This window comes from Triturus cristatus, chromosome 8 (assembly GCF_964204655.1).
Source record: "Triturus cristatus chromosome 8, aTriCri1.1, whole genome shotgun sequence".
Taxonomy (NCBI): domain Eukaryota; kingdom Metazoa; phylum Chordata; class Amphibia; order Caudata; family Salamandridae; genus Triturus; species Triturus cristatus.
Window position 1 is genome coordinate 448,286,733 of NC_140591.1, and position 21,034 is coordinate 448,307,766.

The window sequence follows — 21,034 nt, forward strand, 5'->3', positions numbered from 1 at the left end:
TCCCGCCCCTACCCCCGCCTCTGCGGTAACTATTTTAGGCTGGTATTCGTTGGGCCCTTATCAGTGATGAGGTGAGAAGATGGGCCTACCTCGGTCTCAGCAGTCCTCTCGTGCCTTGCTCTTTACCTGGCTGCCGCCAACGAGGGTCCCCACCTATTTAGGCAGTTCGTTCTGTGGCGAGTGTGCGCGCATGGGGCCTCCGTCGCAGCGTTCTGCGCTGTCCGCTTCTCCACTCGGGGAGTACTTGCTGCTGGGGGGAGGGGTCCTTGCTCAGCGCCTCCGGGTTCTCCTCCTGCGCCTGGAGGCGCCTTCTTTGCTATTGGGAGGCTTGTCACGATGGGCTGGGGATGGGCCACGTGTTGCAGGCCTCTGCACTGGGCCTACGTATATTTGGGAATGCTCCGAAGGCCTCCAATGGATTCCGGGGCCCCACCCTTTCGTGGTCCGGTGGCTCGGAGCCACCCTCGATCGGTGCTTGCACTGGAGACCGGAGAGTAAGTGACGCGGGTCTACCCAGCGTCCGTGTCAGGGGTTATTGAAGCGCTGCAGGCCACCCACGGCTGTTGTCTGTGCTTTGGCAGCCAGGACAGGAATGCGGTGTACCAGTGCATGTAGGCGCAGTACAATCAACAAGAAATACTCGGAACCGAGCAATAACTGAACATATATGTCAAAGCAGCTTAACATTTACATAAGGAGAAGCCTGTTAACCAAAAGTCAAACTTAATTCGAATTAATTGTGAGTAAGGCATTTGCCTGGCTGCTCACTTGGTACTCGCCTCAGAAACGACCAGCTTGTTCTGCGGCGACATGAGTCGTCTGTCAAGCATGCTAGACGGGCCCCAGGCTGGACAGGCAGCGCAGGGCTCACATGAAGAAATCCACTTGTACTATATAACATATGCAAAATGGCCTTCTGAGGTCTAGTCAGGGAACATTCTGGGAAAATTGTGACAGTATGTACAGAGAACTGATGGTGGGCAGGAGCTAACTGCGCTCTTCTGTTGATTCGAATCTGCTCAGCAACAGGAATTAGCCAGCAGAGAGGGCGTGGCTGATACTCCGTGATAACTTCAAGGAGCCTGGGAGAGGCTGAAGGAAAGTGTCTGGAGGCCCTATGCTTTTGAGATAACTTGCAACCCCAGAGTCACCATTTTCAATTGAAAGCTTTGAACACAAAATAAATGAGTGCCCGTAGGATAGTCTTGTGAGCTGCCGGGGTCTCGATTAGAAAAACAAGTTTGCTTTTCAAGCTAGCGATGTGGTGTAGCTTACGGAGCTGCCGACCTTTTTGACAAAGATTATTGTGATTTAATGTATAATTGTCACGGTCTCCCTAGGAGCAGTATGTTGTGTCTACAGCATTTCATTTAGACCGTTGTGATCTTGTGATCTTGTACTTCAATCATCTTAGTATAATTGAAGTAAGCCAAGACTGCAGCTCCCAGCATGCAATAGATGTTAAAATAAAACCAAAATACTGAGTGGTTTTACTACTGATAGGGATAAACCTACTTTCAGTTGAAAATTACCTAATTCGTACAACCAGGAGGTGACATTAAATCCGAAGTAGCATGTTATTAAAAATTCCAAGATTTGTAAACTCGAACGTAATCGTAAAGTTTGGTTATGGTGCAGCATTAATGAAACCTCGGAAGACTTTTGTAACTTAACAGAAATATTTGCCCAAGTAATTGAAAGACTGACACTTCGGCATTTCTGTATTTTTTCCTTTGTAGTTCGGCTTAACAAATGTGGCAGTTTGTTTAACAATTTTCTTTTCACTGAAAACACCTATTTTCATACTTATGAGTGATGTTACAAATCTCAGTGTGAATAAAAAAAATGTTTCAGCAAAGCAGTAAGAAATAAGCAGAGCTGCGGACTTTGTGCCTGGGGATCCGGGTTAGAGTCTCCGCTTTGGCTCTACAAAACACATGGGGACGATGTCAATTACATTTAAATATAATAATAAATATAGTTACAGGATCAGGTGAATTCCTGCTGTACAAAAAACATAGGGATGGGAGGGGGGGAAGTGAATGGACCACACACCATTGGCGTCTGATGAGCAAAAATGAAAGACATGCAAATGCCAGGATCGGGTAAATTTCTCCCCTTTTTAAAACGTCGATGCAAGGTCGAAGTGCACGGGGCAGGCCATCCGGATCATTGCCAATAAACAGAATAGTGCTCACCCACTAGATAACGCAGACTGTGTAACGAGACAAAAGGTTCAGTCGTTATGGGAGGTAACATATGCAGACAAGGCGGGCCAAGGAGAGACTAACAAGCCTAATAATGAATCGGAAGCCAGAGTTTACAAAGGACAATGACACAAGCCAATTAGAAATATGGGCGGATAGTGGGCGAGGCTTCCAGTGCATACTCTACTACAGCATGCCTCGCAGAGCATGCACACTGCCCTTAGGCTCGACCTAAAAAAAACTGTATAAAGGTAATTCCAAAGAGTTGTGAGGCAAAAACTAAGCAGAGCTCAGTGGAAAGTCCCTAGCATGACATGCGCTAGAAAATCTGAGGGACTGGAGCTTCTTTCAGGAAGGTTCTACTGGGTGGTGTCATTTGACTGGCTGTTTTCTAAGTTTGGTCCTTTTTTAAATAAGGACACAAATATGTTACTAAATAATGAGTCCTTAGGCCTTTAAGTTCTATGTCTATTATGACATTACTTTTTGAATATACCGGGGACTCCCTTCTTGACGACGGGGAATGATTCAAGCATGTGAATCTACGAAAGTTCCAATACTGGAGTAACAATCTAAACCATGGTGTCAATGCCCATGCGCACTATTACCAAGAGGAGGAGTAACCTTACCTAGTGACTCGAAAGACGTCTTCAAAGAAAAACAACTTGCAAACTTCAGGACCCAACACTAGATGGCAGGAGTACGCAAAGCATGTATATCTACAGCCACACACCCATCGAATATTAACTTCATGCCTAAACCACGTACAAAAGTTTAAGTAATCATCTTTGCAAGGTTCTGTCAACGTTCTAAATGACAAATCCTACACTTCAATTGTAAGAACATTTCACCCTAAGAAGAGTATTTTTCTGCCAATTATATGAAATGAAGTTACTGGTGATTTTGGAAGCAGTCCAAACTTAATTGTATTCATTAAAAAATTAACTGAAAGTTACTAAAATCCTCATTGAGTTGGCGGTTTGTCAGACGCTAAAATGTGCAAGTTGGGGTACTTAGGAATAGTTGGGTCTCTGGAAAGTGAACTGCAAAAGGTCAGTGGTGGCACCATCTCTGATCCTATCTACAATGTGCTGATTACTTTGTAATTACGTTTGATACTACCCTCAATGTTAAACACTGGATAAAACTGCTTCAAATCACAAGGGACAATATACTGCTAATTCAAAGACAGCAGTGGATGATGGGGGCGTGGCCAGCTGGGGGAAGATGGCGGACGCCTAATTTGGGAGTTCCTGGGCCGGGGCCGTCTTAACCTCTAAACCCCCGGTAATCCGTGGGGCATCCATGCCACAAAACTGGCGAATGTAGAGCCACTTTGGAAACCAGCGGTTGCCACTTAGCCGACCGGTGGCAGCAGGAACCAGGGCTCGACGGGGTGGGCGACGCTGCGATAACGAGAGGCTTACGCATCCCCGGGGAGCTGCAGAGCGTCTTCCGGCTGCCTAGTGCAGAGGAGGGAGGGGCCGTTCACGGCGACGAGACCCCCCCACCCCTCTATTGCTGTGATAGTGAGAGACCCAGGGGGGGCCTCGCCTCCGGAGTCACCCGCGTGTTCGGGAGTGCGCACGGACCCGCTGCGGGCCTCAACTAGAGGTGGAGATGGTGAAGGTCAGTGGATTCGGCCTCAGTTTCCCACCGGGCAGGAAAACAAAGCCTGGACCGGTCTCTCTTGTGTCTGTGCAGTGCGAGGGCATACTTTGCTTCTCAACCCCTCCCCCCCCCCGGCCACAAGACTGGAATTTGGCCATTGTCAGGGCTCCAGTGGAGGATCGGGGCTGTGGCTCTGTGCAGGTGCGGTGGACCCAGGGGAAAATTGTGGGGTCTGCCCTTATGGCAGCAACACTGTAGCACGCTGGATTGAGCCCTGGGGTCCTTAAGGAGTTCTGCTTCAGGAAGCTATTGTCAACAATGTGTGATCTGGTTGGCAGCTACACATACCAGGAAACACAGAGGCCTGCAAGGATGTAGTTACGGCGGGTACAGGGGAACAGAACATTGTACACAATAAGATTATCGGAGGGGTGCTAGGTATGCACAGATACGGATATTCACTTGGTTGCAAGCTGCGAGGAGTGCAAGAGAAGCTCTATTTACAGGGCACGGAAAGCGGCTTGTGTGATTACAGGCACTATAGGGTGTGGATCCGCAGCGTTGATAGTCACTGCGGGGTGACGTGGGATTTGCTGGTGAAGTTACTAGACTACGTATACTCTAGTTCGTCATACTAGACCATGGGGTGGAGACACTGTACACCAGACTGGAGTGTGGGGTGCCTGGTAAGGGCAACGATATAATGGCGTTGGACTACTACCTAGTGGATAATACATCCAACAGCATGGGGTGGCAAAAAGGGAAACAGATGGACCAAGGCCCGCCAACTGATACTGCCGCTAATCCACCACGTGGCTCACAACCCACGCAAGAAGCTCCAGATACTCCAATGCAGGCAGACAAACTGGACATTATTCTACAGGAAATCAGAGAATCTAGAACAGTGATGGAACAGCAGCTTGGCACCCTAACTACGGATGTCAGTCTACTCCGTGTGGATCACCAAAAATTGTCAGCAAGAGTGCAGACCCATGCAACTGCCCTATCAGAGATCACGCCCTAGCGAAAAGCGCACACTGAAACGGTTTCCCAGCTCCAACAAAGGAACTGCAAGATAAAGTGGATGATGCTGAATGACGGCCGCGATGGAGCAATATCCGTATCGTTGGAATGCCCGAAAAAATAGAAGGCCGGGACCCATCAGAATTTATTGAAAATTGGCTGCGTACAGAGGTTGTACCGGAGGATCTTTCCGCGATGTTCAGCGTGGAAAGAGCTCATAGGGTTCCGGAAGGACCGAGGGACCCTGGCCATCCACCGCGACCTATAGTGGCAAAGATCCTGAATTATAGGGACAGAGACACACTTCTCCGTAAGGCAAGGGAAAAAGCTCCACTCCTGTATGAAAACTCGAAGGTTTCATTGTTTCCAGACTACACGATACAGATGCAAAGACAACGAGAGGCGTTCTATGGGGTCAAGCAACACTTGCAACAACTTAACCTGCGATATGCGCTAATTTTCCCAGCTAAACTGAAAGTGCTGCACGATAATGCTAGCCACTTCTTTGAAGATGTTGAAACCGTGTGGCTGTGGATAGACTTGAATTTTCCGAACCTGGCAATCTTGGATGAACATCGACAACCGCGAAGACCAAGCCAACGCCGCAGGTGCATGGGACTGCGGAACACGCAGAAACAGAAGACGCAAGACAACAGGGTGCTTACTCTTGAGCAAAAAATTGAAAGTTTAAGAGGGGCTTTGAAAGCAGCAGCATGGGGAACACAGAGGGCGACCAGAGAGCACGAATAGTCGTCGGAAGGTGCGCCAGCAACGGACTCGGAGGCCAGTCAGGCACTGTTCCCATCCTTGACGCCGCAGACCGCCAGGGAATTGGAGACTAAACACACTCACAGGGCAGAACAAGACATGCATGCAGTGCACTGGCGAGTGACTGCTTGTGCTGTCAAAAGCCAGAGACACTGAGAACTCACAAGTGATGAAGGCGTACATAGAAGGATGGCAGCAGCTAGTAACTGTATTGGCATTGATGCTCCAGTTTGGATTGTATAATATATGATGTGGGGGCATGCCATGGGCCTGGGAAGTAGTCCCATTTCCTCCCCCTTTGCTTTTTGTTTTTCTCTTCCCAATTGTTTCCTGTTTTCTTTTTTGCAAGAAATGCATTGTTCTTCTGATTTTACTTTTGCTACCACTATAGTGTAATTACGGAAACGCAACTGTCTGGTGCAGCGCGGAGGTGCTGGCACGGGGCAAAATGGTCCGCGGCTGGCGTACCATCTTCCCCCCTTGCAAAAGCAGAAGGCAAGTTTTGGCTGTCATTGTTAGTAACAGCTGTCTGGTCGAGCACAGTTTTGGGGTTGGACCTTTGAATAGGGTAGTTAGAATGTTAAGTAAAGCCGTTACAAGGGAAAACTTTAGTGTACAAGATAGATCACACAGAAAACCAGAGACAAGGCACATGAAAAAATACTACACATTGAAGGTAGGATGAATGGAGTCGAAGGCATCATATAAATTCCTCACGTGGAATGTGAGAGGGATGAGCTCCCTACACAAGAGATACCGCATTCATGCACAGCTTGGAAGGCACATGTATTTCTTCTTAAAGAGACTCATTTGAATAGCAGTGAGGCGAGCAAACTGAAGAAAAAATGGAGGGGTCAGTTATATAGCACCGTTTATTCTGCATTTGCGAGAGGCTCTGCAGTATGGATATGGGTGGAGGTCCCTTACAAAGTACTAGAACAGAGGGTGGACGTCGAGGGCAGATATGTACTACTGAGGGCTGAGATGGATGGACAGATGTTGGTGATAGGGAGCATATATGGACCAAACACGGAGCAGGAAGGATTCCTACAACAGTTAAATAGTGCGCTGACAGACTGGGTGCAGTACCCTTGGATACTGGGGAGATTATAATGCTGTGCTGGATATCACATCCGCCTTTCCGGGGAGCATTGGCAATAAGACAGGCCAAGACACTCAGGACGTGAACAGATGGGTGGAACCTCCTAGATGCGTTGCGCTCTAAATATAAATTGACAAGAGAGTACTCTTTCTGTTCCCCGGTGCATGCAGTACATACTAGAATAGACTATATGTGTTGTTACCCTACGCTACTACAGCAACTACTAAAAATAACATTTGGGGAAAAACGCTCTCGGACCACAGTTCGCTACAGATGGCATATGTACAGACAGTGCACGGGGAGGCAGACAAGGCTGGCAACCTGTTAGCACGCATCATACGGGATCAGCCCCAGGTGACTCCAATAACAGAAATCCGCTCCCCACTTGTAGGAACGGCTGATACTCCGTTAGCAATAAATGAGGCATTCCGGAAATATTATAGTCTCCTGTACAGTGCTCCGGGGTGCTAAAATATGCAGGACATTAGTGAGTTCCTCTAGGGTATAGACCTTCCCAAGCTGGACGAATCAGATGAAGAATTAATGTCACCAATCATAACGGAGGAAATATTGGCGGCTATCCGAGACCTGCTGCGGAATAAAACTCCTGGCTTAGATGGCCTTCCTGCAGAATTCTATGCAGCATACGCCAAAGAATTGGCGCCCCACTTGTGTACGCTGTATGCAACATCAGTTGAGGAGGGTGCGCTTCCCCCGACGACAAACCTAAGCCCGGACGGGACGCAACCGATATCACAGCGTACTGACCGCTATCGCTCCTGAACACAGAGTATAAAATTCTAAGTAGGATCTTGGCAGTGAGATTAATGCCCTACCTCAATAAGCTGATTCATGTGGACCAATGCGGGTTTGTGCCATGTAGGAGTACAGCACATAATGTGAGGCGTCTACATCAGATAATGTGGGCCCCTCTACAGCGTTTTCCAGCTGCAGGCTGCCTCTCTCTGGACCTTCGTCAGGCGTTCGATACACTAAGTTGGGAATATATGTTGGAGGCCTTGGATCAGTATGCTATACCCGTCAAATATCTCAATTGGATCAAGCTGTTATACGCAGCCCCGACGGCTCGCGTTAAGACTGGTAATCATATATCTAATGCGTATAAGATTTATAGGGGTACGAGACAAGGGTGTCTGCTTCCTCCGATGCTTTTTATACTGGCATCGGAACCACTTGCACATAAGTTGCGCATGTCATCACAGAGTTAGGGCATACCCGTTGGCCCAACACCACATACTGCGTCGTTATATGCGGACGGTATAATATTGTACACCCGTGATTTATATGGCAGACTCTGTTCCCGCAGCGATCTTTGAGGAGTTGGGTAAAGTATCAGGGCTTCAAATAAACTTTGACAAATCCGTGTCTTTTTCTTTTAAGCAGCTAGAGACTCCGCGCTCATTAGCTTTCGGGAATAACCAGATGCAAATAGCCTCGACCACATTTAAATATTTAGGAGTACATATATATATAGAACGCAGCACAACACAGTAGACGTTAATGTACAGAGAGCGATAACTGCCCTATGTTCACAAGTAGCGTGTATGATTACATTGCCACTGTCTATTACAGGACGCCTAGTCATTGCAAAGATGGTAATGCTGCCTAGAGTACTGTACTACTTCACAACGATCCCAATCTTTATCCCCACGAAACTGTTCCAGGCACTTGATTCCCTATTGATAGAACTAGTGTGGGGCACGGCTCGCCGCAGACTGGCCCTAAAAAAGTTACAGCTACCGACTACGGCTGGGGCCTCCGGATTTCAGGGCCTATTACATGGCAAGTCAGCTACAGTGACTCGCATACTGGCTTGCTGGCCGTAATTTGCAAGAAAAAGGCTATACTCCCATAATGCCACAGGACAGACTACATGCAAAGTGATTTGGCAAACATCCAATTCATTACACAGACTCTCCACTATTGCAAATTGCATTGATGTACTGGAAATATGCTATCAAATACACGCGGCCATGTATTGCATATGCTCCGAATAACCCTTTTATAGGGCTGCCCATACCAACAGGTGCAGTCACGCAATGACAGATAGCGGAATGGGAGGAAGGGGGGATAACGACAATGGGGTCAATGTTTCAAGAGGGCACTCTTGTCACATACCGACTTTGCAAGCATTAATGGTCTGCCGTACACTTTATTCCTTTTACACGCGGGACTATCTCATTGCGTGAAACAACTGTGGGCCCTGGATGGGCGAGAGCCACCTACGAATGAGTTACTACATATGTTACATGTAATGGGCAATGGCAGGCATCTAACAAAGTGGCTATACGCAGGTATAAGAGGGACGCTGGCAACTCCATTGGGGGCATTACTTGCTAGATTGGAGGTAGACATGGTAACGGACCTGTCAGACAAAGAATGAATGAGAATGCTAGCATACCCGAAAATAGTGTCCCGTAATGCACGATTTAAATTTATACAATATTTGATAGTACAGAGGGCATAACTAACGCCACACAGACTCCACAAGATGTTTCCTACATCGCCATTGAACTGTCCTAGATGTGTTGAGGCCGACGCAGGATTAGTACATATGCTATGGGCATGCCCTGCACTGGAGCGCTATTGGGCACAAATAGCACAAGTACCGACGGCTGTAGTGGGTGGGAATACATGGAACACAGTAAAGAGCTGTCTAGTGGGGCTATTTCCCCAACAGAAGGGATATAAGGTACAGGCACGCTTTGCCAATCTGGCGTTGATACTGGCGAAGAGGCAAATCACCAGTCGGTGGAAGGCAGCAAAGTCACCAAAGCTAGAGGCCTGGAGGCAGGAAGTGTTAAAGTCGAGCCATGCAGCAAGAGCTGCGCTACATAGGGAAGAGCAAAGGGGGCAGAGGAACATACCAATAGCAATGGCATGGGATATGCTATGTACAGCGTTTAGAAGCTGGGAAGAGCCTACGCAGCCAGTGGAGGTATGATACTTGCAAGGGTTTATACAGTCATGATCTTAGATCCATAACAACTCGGAGGTATAGACTAGTGCGGACTCCCCGGATGAGGAGAATAAATATGTGGAGTAGTCGGGCACTGTTCATGTGTTACAGGGTAAATGCTGTGGTTTACTGTGGTGTTTTTCTCTCCGGGTTTTCTTACATGCCAAACTGCGTGTTATAAATGCGATAATCTGTATGTTGGAGTGACTATCAATGGTGTTCCCAGTTAGCCAACTGCGGTGGGAGGGATCCAAGGTGGTTCTTCATTAATGGCGTAAAATTGCAACTGTGAGATTAAGTTCCTGAATATGGCATAGACCAACAGAGAGTTTATACTATGTAACATGTTGATATCAATAACCATGTGCATGGCTATGTGGGATAGATATAAATGTATCTAAATGCGTATCATGGAGTATAGGTCGATGTACTACATGAGTACTGGCGGAAGTACAATTGTAACGTGCACTGAAAAACTCAAAGTTTGTGTTAAAAAAATAAAGTTAAAAACATAGACAGCAGTGGAAGATAAAGATGCAGTGAGACATGGAAGGAGAATACACTAAAGTAAAGCAAGCTTGGTGAGAGTGCAAGCGTAATTAGAACAGTAGAGAAAAACACTTATGGAAAAGTTTGTTTTATTTACAATATATATTTCATTCACTTTACAAAGAATGTTTTTTCCTGAATGTTGCGGATGTCAGTTGTATCGATAATGTGAAAAAGTAACTCCAACGCTAAATGTTTCATATCACCTTTATAGTCGCTTTGAGGAAGGACAGAATTGTATAGCGCGACACGCTAATAAATTCAATCATTGACTTCACTACGGTGCCATAGTTAAAAAGCCACTTAACAGAACCAAAGAACGTTTTTGCATTTAAAAAAAATATATCTACAAATAAACTTGAGGGACATAAACAAGAAAATATACAACAGCAGCCGCTTCAACAGCTGCTAGGAGTTAGAGTGTTAAAAACACACAACACTGTCAAAGAGATGCCCACATAGTGTGCAGAATTTTGTTTTCCATTTTTTAAGTCTACCTTTCTGCTTAATACTGTGTTTATGTTCATCATCACCAGGTTAGTAAAGCTATTTTGTTTCCTGTAAGCACACATTTTAATGTGTTAATTATGAACAACCTTGTCTCAAGTTGAAAATTCATTAAAAAAAACTTTGCTCAGCTAGTTGCAGATCAACTAAAAAGCAACTCCTTGTATATGTCAACTGTTGAAAAGGAATGCTGGAATGACTTTGTAAATTAAGTAACACTATCACATCAGTGCATGTCGTATCGTAACTGAAATTGAAGGCTTAACAGTATGCCTCATCCTGGTTCAGAGCTTTTTTTCTTTTTTTATCTACTAGTTGTTGCCTGATAAAATGTAATCTGTTGGTAGGGTTAGCGGCTTTTGTCCAGTGGTTTCTAATCAGAGTCGCTGCTGCTGCTTGAAGAATCTGTTGACATAACTTCAACATCATCTTCGTTCTCCTTGTTATGCCCTGGTGGATCCAACATGAAATCGTTGCTGTGACTCGGTGGTAGCATATTCATGGACATTTCACTGGACTGCCAAGGATACTGCGGAGCTAGTACATCTGAAAGTCAGCACAAACATGTTTGTTTTAATGTTAAAGATGTTGTAAGGTTGACTTCATCACAATATAAATTACTCACTTGCATATATTGCTAACATGTAAGAAAGTACCTTAAAAATATAACATGTTACATAGAAGAAAAGGTGAAGGCCATACTCTAGTGCTTGAACTCTTACTTTCACAGCTGCTTGGAAACTGTCAGGTACTCCCACTCAAGGTTTGGGGTTCTGTAGCGTGAGTATTCATGAGCTGATGGAGGCCCACAAGTATGCAGTGTCACCCAATGTGGGACCAAATTACATTGGGTAAATGCAAATGTCAACCCCACACTATGCAAATGTTACCCCTTTACATCTAAGACTCTTTAGTACAACAGGAGAGGGCCACCAACTCACATACACTGAATTTAAGTGGCATGAGCACACGGCTAAATCATTTATCATTTGTACATTTCTCAAAGGGCCCGCACCAACTTTGACTACTGTGGACTTTCCCCATTATGTAAACAAACCGGTTTACACTGCCAATATTCCACACAGTGCAAATACCCATAATTATTTAATTAGTACTGTAACACTTCAAGCCTTCCTCATCATAGCCCTCAATTCACTTAACCCCTATTTGTTTTTTATCTTTAAACCCTGCCCCTCTACTCCCAAGTTGAACTTCCTTCCAGACAATGTCAGGCATGAGCAAAGGACTGATGAAGATGGTATGACTCAGATTAATAAAGAGTACCAGCAAGTAATGAGGACTTTACCATGTCATCACAGTCCTTACAGCTAAGTATGTTCCTGATAGTCAACCCAGAAAAAAAGAATATGAACTGTAATCAACCAAAAGGATTACAACACTAAGAACAACAAAAGAGAAACAGGGAGGTAAAGCTTAACAGCACATAAAAAATTCCTGCCCCAGAACACAGCGGAGAAAGAGCTCTCTATGCAAAGTTGTATAGGGTGCCAGGAACAGCCCACAATCAAATGAAAAAGTCATACAAAGTCACTCCAGGTAACGCCTTACAGGATGTAGGCACAGCATGACGGGAGGACCGCCCTTAAGGACCAAAGAGAGGAAGTTCCAAGGAAGCAATCTGACAAAAAACAGCCTGCAGAACCTGCAGCCCAGAGGACGAACTGCAGGCATGCGTATGAACTGCAAAACGAACGCACTAGCAGTAGATAAGAGAGCAAACCGTGTTTCCATCAAACTGAAAGAGGGCACAGCACCTTTCTCCCCTCCAAGATCTCCGCCTCCCCCCCAAAAAAGATATACAAGCTGCAAGAATAGCGGAAATACAGAAGAAAACAAGCTGAGGCATTTATATGAACTGGGAGCACAGCAAAACACGGTCTCCAAAACAAACCAACAAAATGTGAAGTGTGGTCCCAGACTGTTAAGGCTGGCTTCCAGCTAGTGCAACTTAAAACATTCCATCCCGCATATTTCACCAGACCCAGACTCTTCTTACTGCAGAACTGGCAAACGTTTAATAGTGTTGCTCTCAGTAGGCATTCACTCGCAGTCTGATTTATACGTAAGAATATGGGAGCAAACTCTTAATAGTGTTGTAAACTACTAAAATGGATTTGTAAAAAACTTTTTATTAATTATTTTAAATATAAGTATATTCAATAGACTGGATCCTTATTTTGTAAGACTACAAGGGCATTCAATATTAAATAATTACATTTCTGAATTGAGTGTATTTAATACTATAACTAGATTTTTAAGTATGACAATTTTATTTTTTACCATTGCCAGAAATAGGAGTGTCAAAATCAGGGGGTAGATTCTTAATTGTGATTATTCTTTTAACAGAGAAATATTGTGTTTTATTTTCTGGAAATGTTGATAGTTTTAAATAGATTGTATAATAATAATGAAATGGAATGTTTATGTACATTTTATTGTAACTTTTATTGCCTATGGCCAAAATAAAGTTGTAATACTACGACTTCTGGGGAAAATAGACAATGATAAATGCTTTAGAGGGTGTGACCAAAAGGGGTGACTGCTCCACACAACACGGGACTGCCCACAGATAAGATCGCTATGGACACTGGTGGGGAGAACATTTTCGTGGGCGATAGAAGTAGTAATTCTCAGTCCTTCTGTGGCAATCTTGGGTATATTGTGGGGGTCAAGGAAAGGGTGTGTGTGACTAGACCTTGCTCAAATAGAAATTGTTTTGTAACATTGAGATATTAATCAATGGCGGGGAGCTCCACCAATACAGGTATGGGAAGACCGGTGCATACTGCCTGCCTAAGAAATGCGGAAAAAGTCTTGGGGCAATGCAGACAAATGGACTGAGGTCTCAGAGATCCAGGTGGGCATGACCCTGGATGGGATTTGGGAGGCAGGGATTCTGTACTCTAAACCATGTACTGCTATTACACTTATATTAATGAGACAAGCAGATACTCAATTGGAGTGTTTGCACTATGTCGGACTCTGTATTTTTAGTTTACACATGTAATATTTTGCCATATAGTTGGAAAAACAATAAAAATAAGTTTAAACAAGGTGTGTGGGCTCAGAAGATGATACCCTTGGGAGTGGAAGGGTTTTAAAATGTTTTTTGAAATTGAGGACAAAATTATTGCCGACCTCCACGACAAACACCTTACCTTACTTGTAAGGACCCATGAGGAAGGCAGACGATGTGGTAATGGCCTATGTGAACCCTTAGAACTAAGACTGTCATTATCAGAAAACGACGCGGTGCTCTATATTTATGCATTTTGTTCAGTGCTTACATTAATACACAAGCCATTGCCAAATGAAATAGATCTTTATTAGTGCATAAACTCCGATTTTAATGAAAAAAGGGGAGGGAGCACACTGCCTGGCATAAAAGCACACAATTCGCCCATGTGCACTGTTGTAAATACATTGCATGATAACACTCACTTTAGCTAAAGGTTTTTGATACTCACCATTGTTGGTGCTGCCAGTGCTGTGTATCCCTAGACACATGTTTTAGGATATTTGTCCTTCTTTAGTAAAGAGCAACACCTTAAATTTGGAAACGGTGGCAATGCTGCTAACAGTTTTATAGGGTTTCTGTACCACTCCCAGAACCCCTCAGACCAACAACTCAAAGGAGCCAATCAAAAAGGTATCAGGAGCATACTGCCTGACCAGCACACAATTTGGCTAGGTGAGTGTTATCATGCACTGCATTTACCACAATCCATTTGGGCAAACATCAACTTCTCACTCAGCCTCAGTAATGCTAATAAAAAAAACAATCGTATTGAAATGAAAGGAGGGCCCTCGTCTCCATTGACTGAGGAAGGGACACTGCAGAAGGAGACCCTCCCCCGCCTCGAACTACCCTCCATGAAAAGGTTTCGCTCAATAACGCCTGAAATGAAATCCCAAAGAGCCTGGTAACCCCACTATGATCTGTGAATCGTTTCTCACTACTCCCTCTTTTTGCTGTTTGACTAATTCTCGGACAGAAATGATCCATTTAGCCTTGACATTCTAAGAGAACTTCAACCCAGCACCCCAATCAGTTTACAGTTATTTGGAAATAATTACTTCAGTTAAATTGTACATTACTCTACAAACATAAACCTCCATTTTCAAAATGTAGTATCGCAGTTACTTTCAAAGACTGTATAGATGAAATTAAATTATGACAAAGTCTACCCCAATGGGGAAACCCACTTACATTAGGATTTTCCTCAGGTGCCTTTTGGAATATGATCATAATATATTGTATGAAAAGTTACACACGATACATGTGTGTCACAAACCACGTTAGCATATTTTTCCAACATACAAATTTGTAGCACAGCATGCTCCTAACTAAGGGGATGGCTGGGCAGGTGTTGTAAATGGGGGACCGTAAGAACGAAAACTACTAGTGCAGGTATGAAGGTATTTTAACTTACTTTCTCATCCTGCTCCAATGCAAATGGTGGCTGAATGGGAATCTCATTTCACAGCCCCAAAATGGGGATATAAAAGCAAATGCATATGTCAGACTGCGCTTGAAACAAATAAGTTGCATAAAATGCCAAATGCTGCATATTTTTAAGCTAGTTAATAATGCCTATAATAAAGTTGAGGTGGTAAGCCACAGCAGTAGGTCTTTGGAGGGTGTGGATGCTCTGATGAAAGAGTGCACAGTCTCTGTGGAACCTCAGCTCCTCTAAGGTCAAATGACTGGCACTGAGATGGTGTGCTTAGCTGCCTTACTTGCTGGCACAAACCAATCATACATCACACGCAATTGTCACATTCTGAAGGTTTGTACTTTCTAGATAGACCTCCAAGACTCTATTAACATCGACATTATATAACATTTCCTCAAATGTGGTAGCATGAGATGCAAAAAGTACACTAAATCTGAGCTCCTTGTTAAGGTGAAAGAAACTGTGCTATAATTTTTAGAACAAAGAAAGAGACCGCCCGAAAGACCATTGTGTCCATGAGAAACAATTATAAATTCTTGGATGAAGATGAAAGTTTGCCATTGATCTGCACAGCGTTTGATTAGTAAAGGGGCTGGTTTCCAGGTCAGAAGATCAAAGTCACGGGTTCACAAGATGTGTGCATCGCAGAGATCAGGACCATAATTACATTCATTGAGGAGCTAGGCCATTTAAGGAAGGTTAAAGCCTCTATGTTAAAGGGGATAGGTCACTAAATAGAGCCTCCAAGAAACTATCATGATAGTGATCTGTAGTATTCAAATAGGAAGTAAAGGACAAAATGTTTACTGGAAGCTATACCCAGTAGCAGAACCAAACTAGTCTGATTTTGTATTGCTTCTTGGTTTATACTGTCTGCTAGGAACCTGACTCAGGGTCAGAAATGGAAGGGAGGGGTACTCTCTGTCCAAAATGGGGCCATCTGTATCATCACAGAGTTCAGTCACCTCTTGGATTGTTCAAGTGTTCAATAAATCAATAGAATCTGAGAGAATGCATGAAAAGATGTCACTGACCATCCCAGAAGAAATGCTACTTTTGGGATCTTATTTCCCCCCCCCCCCCCCAATCCCCCTCCACCCCACCATCAAGAGCAAAAAACATATTACTGTATTTTGGTGTGATGGAAAGAAACAGTAGAAATAATATGATCTGTTGAAAATGTAAACCAGCATTTGCAATGCAATCGGTCTCGCCTTTGGAACCTTATATGTATTTAGCTATGCAGCACATTAGCCTGGATGCTGAAATATCTACTGTTCTTTAACATTGAGAGAAAGTAAGCACCAAACTGCATGACACGCCAGGTATGGGAACACATGGGGAGAAATATTGCCTTTCAGTGGGAAATGGTATAGTGCAAAGCTCTGTTTTTAATATAAAATCAGGGCCTTCGGTGGTCATATCACTGAAAATACAAGATTTTAATAAAATATTATTGTCTACGGGTGCTTCTGGAAGACAATTTCTATGGACTGAATCTAGAGAATGCAAAAGTGTTTCTGGTACTTTACTGACCTCTGCTGGTCGTTTTCTATCAAGAAAGTTAAATGGAGGCAGTTGCCAGGAAAATTAAAAAAAGAGTCTCTCAGCAGAAAGCAATCCTGGTATTTTACAGACCTCTGCTGGTCGTTTTTTATCAAGACCGTTAAACAGAGGCAGTTGAACAGAAAAAAGGCCCTAAGCGGAAGCAGACAAGTCCTGGGGCTGATCTCCAGAGCCCACAAAGTACATACACATATAAGTATTTAATAAGTATATACTAAAGTATATACAAGAGGTCTCGAATGCTCGACCCAAAAAGAGCTTTAAGATTATAATAAAACAAAGTCTGTAGCGACTGTCCAATTCCTTACTCTTCTTTCCCTACAGGTGGGGCACAAAGGAAAGAATGATTTTCTTGAAGAACTAATCACAAAGCCATGCCGACAGAAGATAGAGTGAGGCATTGGCCACTGCTTATTTAACTGAAACACTGAACTATCGATTAAACACAGTATCATCCATTAAGAGTTGAACAACTTTTAATTCGAGGGCAACAAAGGAACGATTTAAGACAAACATGTTGCCTTGACTCCTATGTGACTTTTTTATCTCAATCCCAAATTGACCAGAGCCTGGCAGTCTGATATTTTAGACTGTGAGCATAACACACATGATTGTGTGATACTGTAGTCCTTGTAACCTTAGGAGCTAGAGACTGGAATAGTGCCCGTTTGAAAGGTTCACTTCTGGGGCCAAGCAATGAAGAGACTCAAAGGCTCCAATGAAAACCACATTTTTGGGTGATACACTGTTTTACCATTAGGAAGCCAAGTTAACCATTTTGTCCGACTATTCCTCTGCAAATAAACCCTTATCCAGACATTACTCACAATGTCCGTTTGAAGTCTGAGCATGTATGTTGGCTAGACTTTGTTGATCTGTTACTTTAAGGATTCATCCTTCCCACGAGAACCACCTTTTCTGCAGCATCCAGGGAAATATTGATCTAATATCAAGATTTGCCCATTTTGGCACAGATTGTAAGCAATCACTGAGGCTGCATTAATTTGCATACACAAAAGTAGTTCCCATACACGTTTCTTTATCCAAGACAGAAGATCATGGTGGAGAAAGCCTCCCCTCTTTTCCCAAGTCACTGTGACAACAGCTGCATCAGGGATATTGCCCAGAATGAAGAAAAATTCATTTTTGGAGCCGTGGACTTTGTATGCAATGATTTTGAAGTCACAATATGTGAACGAGGACAATGCCAAGTATGCACAGGCTAACATTAAAACAAAGTAAGGCAGTGTATTTGCTTTAGTAACAAAGTAAAGGGAAGAGATTAAATGGAGGCACAAGGGCCATCCTCTATACAAAATTATAATTGGGAATTGAAGTTGCCACCTGTATTCTTCCTCATCTTCTTCATTAGAAAACAACATTTTAAATCAATAATTATAACTTTTTTCGCAATATGGAAAATCTATGAGATTACAGAACTGTTGAAATGACAGAACCTTATAAACTTGAACTGTAGTCAGATACTCTTGTGCAGCCAGTGCACTCTATAGAGGATGCTCACAAAGAAGAGCAAGCTCACCTCTGGCATATGGGAGGTGTCACGGAAAAGGCTGCTATAGTGACAATTCACCTACCTTAAGAGGTATAGTGTGACTAGAAACAGAGAAAAGATCTGAACTCATTCGGGTAACCTGGTATGGACAGCCGAGAAAGTGGAGTGAGGCAAAGTTGTTCTAACCAAATCCAGGAACATGCCTCAGTAGATGGATGATGGCAGCAAACGTGTGGGGGGGAAGGGGGCTTCTTTGAGAGATGTGAGGTTTATGGCACAAGTCTCAATCCACACAAAAAAACAATGCCTTATTCCAAGAAGGAACGACAAGGAAGAAATAAAATAAAATAGGATGATTATTATTCCTAAAAGTGTCCCAAACGCAGAGGAGAGGTCCACTTAAACGTCACCATGTGATGATTCCCCATCATGGCCTACCATGATGAAAATGCTACAGGCTACTACAGTGGACAAACCGACACTACCCTTCTAAACCCAAAATTGATAAGCTGCAGGAACAGGCTGCAGCAGTTCAGACTGTAGTCAAACAACTGGAGGGCAGAGCATGGCTGTCATTTAAGAGTCACCAGGGATCGTAGCTGCGACCCCCTAGCTTGCCCCTTGCGACCGCTAGCACTGCCATTGTGACCCCAGGCATTAGGGTTCTCAAAATCAGTGCCAGAAACAGTGTGGCAGCTCGTCCTTCTGAACGTTTTTTGGGGCATCAGTTAACTTGTTTTCTGTTGATTGTTTATTAGACTAATAGCGAATATTATATTATTCGCTATTAGTGTAACAAAGAATGGAGTACAATTAGCTGGAATACGACCATCCCTGGCAGCTGAGGGAGGTAAAAAAAAAAAAACTGTCAAATGTATGTTGTGTACGTGCTAGCGGGTAAGAGTGTGTTTTTGTGAGCGAGAGCATGTGTGTGTGAATGTGTAAGTATGTGTGAGAGTGAAAGAAGATCAAAGGACACGGGACGTCACGTCCGCTACCCCTGGCATTTGGGTGAACGGACGGTCATGGGAAAGAGTCCAATGAAGTTTCGAGGAGGTTAAGTGACTCCAGTCAGAAGTCATCAACCTTGAAGAGGAAGTTAAAAGCCTAAATAATACACGGCTGGAGCAGCTTGAGAACTTTGAGATCAGGCAGAAGGCCACAAATGTTGTGATTCTAGGAGCCGAAAGGGAAAATGCAAGGCAAGGAGGTTACCAACTGAACAATCCTAAAATGAGAACAATAAAGGGAATAGAGGTCCCACGATAATTAGGATCCTGAAAGGAGAGGTAAGTGAAACTGTAAATAAAAGTAAAGAGTCACAAGACAGTATCAAGGGAAAATATTACATAGCGAGCACAAATAAACAGTTCTTGTGCCAGGTCGATCTGGCATAGTTCCTTACCAGGAAGCCTGCCTGCTGCAAGTGCATCTCCTGGTAGGTGTCCGTTAATTCCGTTCGTGGGGAGGTTGCTCATTGTTCCCAGCAGGCCGCTCCTCATCTCTAGATCTGTAGGATAGGGTCTGCGAGGATCACCTAAAAACAAAATAACATCCGTCTCAAAGTGAGGTACCTTTCCATATTGCAATAGTGTCTTGCCGTGCCCAAGAATACACATATCAGGAGTTTGATAAAATAAACACGAGTACAACTAAAACAAAAATCAAGAGGATTCCTGAACCTGAAATAAAAGTAAAGAGCAACTACATAACATTCAAGTTGTCAGTCATAAAAATATGCAAGGGAGAATACCCTGGACCAATAAATATTGTTGTGGCAAAACACAGTAACAAATAAAAAAAAAGTTTAAACAAACTAACGGTTTTGTAGTATGCACATTACAGGTAATATCAGTGGCTATGTATCGTTGTTCACACACATGTAATCTTTGGAGACAAGTATTCTATTTCAGAATCAAATATAATTCCAAGCTGGTTTGTCATTTTGAGTACATACATCTTATTGTGCGTCATTCCAATGTGGTATCCTGTGGGTTAGTTATATATTAACACAAAAAATATCCCTCCTCCCTCCTTTACTTATTGCTCTGTTCATGGTAACGAGACGCCTACCACTACAGTTACAGGTTGAATCATTTCCTGCAAAGGTAGCCAAGAGCCATTTCTTCAGTTGGATGATTAGAATGAATAGTTTGGGTATTATTACTAAAAGTGCTAATTATAGGGGTATTGTGGTGTTACTGGGCTTAAGGGGTGGGTGGACACTGCTCAGGTTATCGCATCTAAGGCTTAAACAGATTCCAGTAATATATCCCATACCATGGATATCGATCGGTGTCTTACGTAGTTCCTTGTATTCCTCTCTCCGGAGTGCGTCACTTTCTGCTCTTCCCCACTTGACCACTTCTTCCTACCTACTCCGAGTACTTGGTGGTGAAGCAGATTTCCATTTCTTGGTTATTAAACGCTTCGCAATAAGTAATGCTTGATTGGCAAATTTCAATGCACCTTGTGTGTTTTAGGTCGGTGATGTAGGCCTAGTATGCAGCTTTCTGCTGTATCCCATTGTGTTCCTTCTGTTATTTTTCTGACTGTGTCTGTCACATATGACCAAAAAGATGAGCGCGCCGGGCATGCCCGTGACCTATGCATCACTTTTGCATCTGGATCCACACATCTTGGGCATTTTGTCGACATTTCTAGGAACATATTATGTAATCTGTGCGGTGTTAGGTAACACAGTAACAAATGCATCCCTTTCATTTATTT

At 43.7% G+C, this 21,034-nt stretch overlaps 1 protein-coding gene across 3 annotated transcripts in view; it reads right to left on the bottom strand.

Moving 5' to 3' along the window:
- Positions 1-10,311: 10,311 nt before the first annotated feature.
- Positions 10,312-21,034, bottom strand: part of MED4 (mediator complex subunit 4) — a 119,553-nt gene continuing 108,830 nt past the window's right edge. For all 3 annotated transcript variants that reach the window (XM_085621854.1, XM_085621856.1, XM_085621855.1), the window contains 2 exons: positions 19,710-19,841; positions 10,312-11,293 (listed from right to left, as the gene is read on the bottom strand). In XM_085621854.1, coding sequence (XP_085477980.1) covers positions 11,121-11,293; positions 19,710-19,841 — 305 coding nt within the window. In that variant the 3' untranslated portion in view covers positions 10,312-11,120. The remainder of the gene's footprint in view (positions 11,294-19,709; positions 19,842-21,034) is intronic.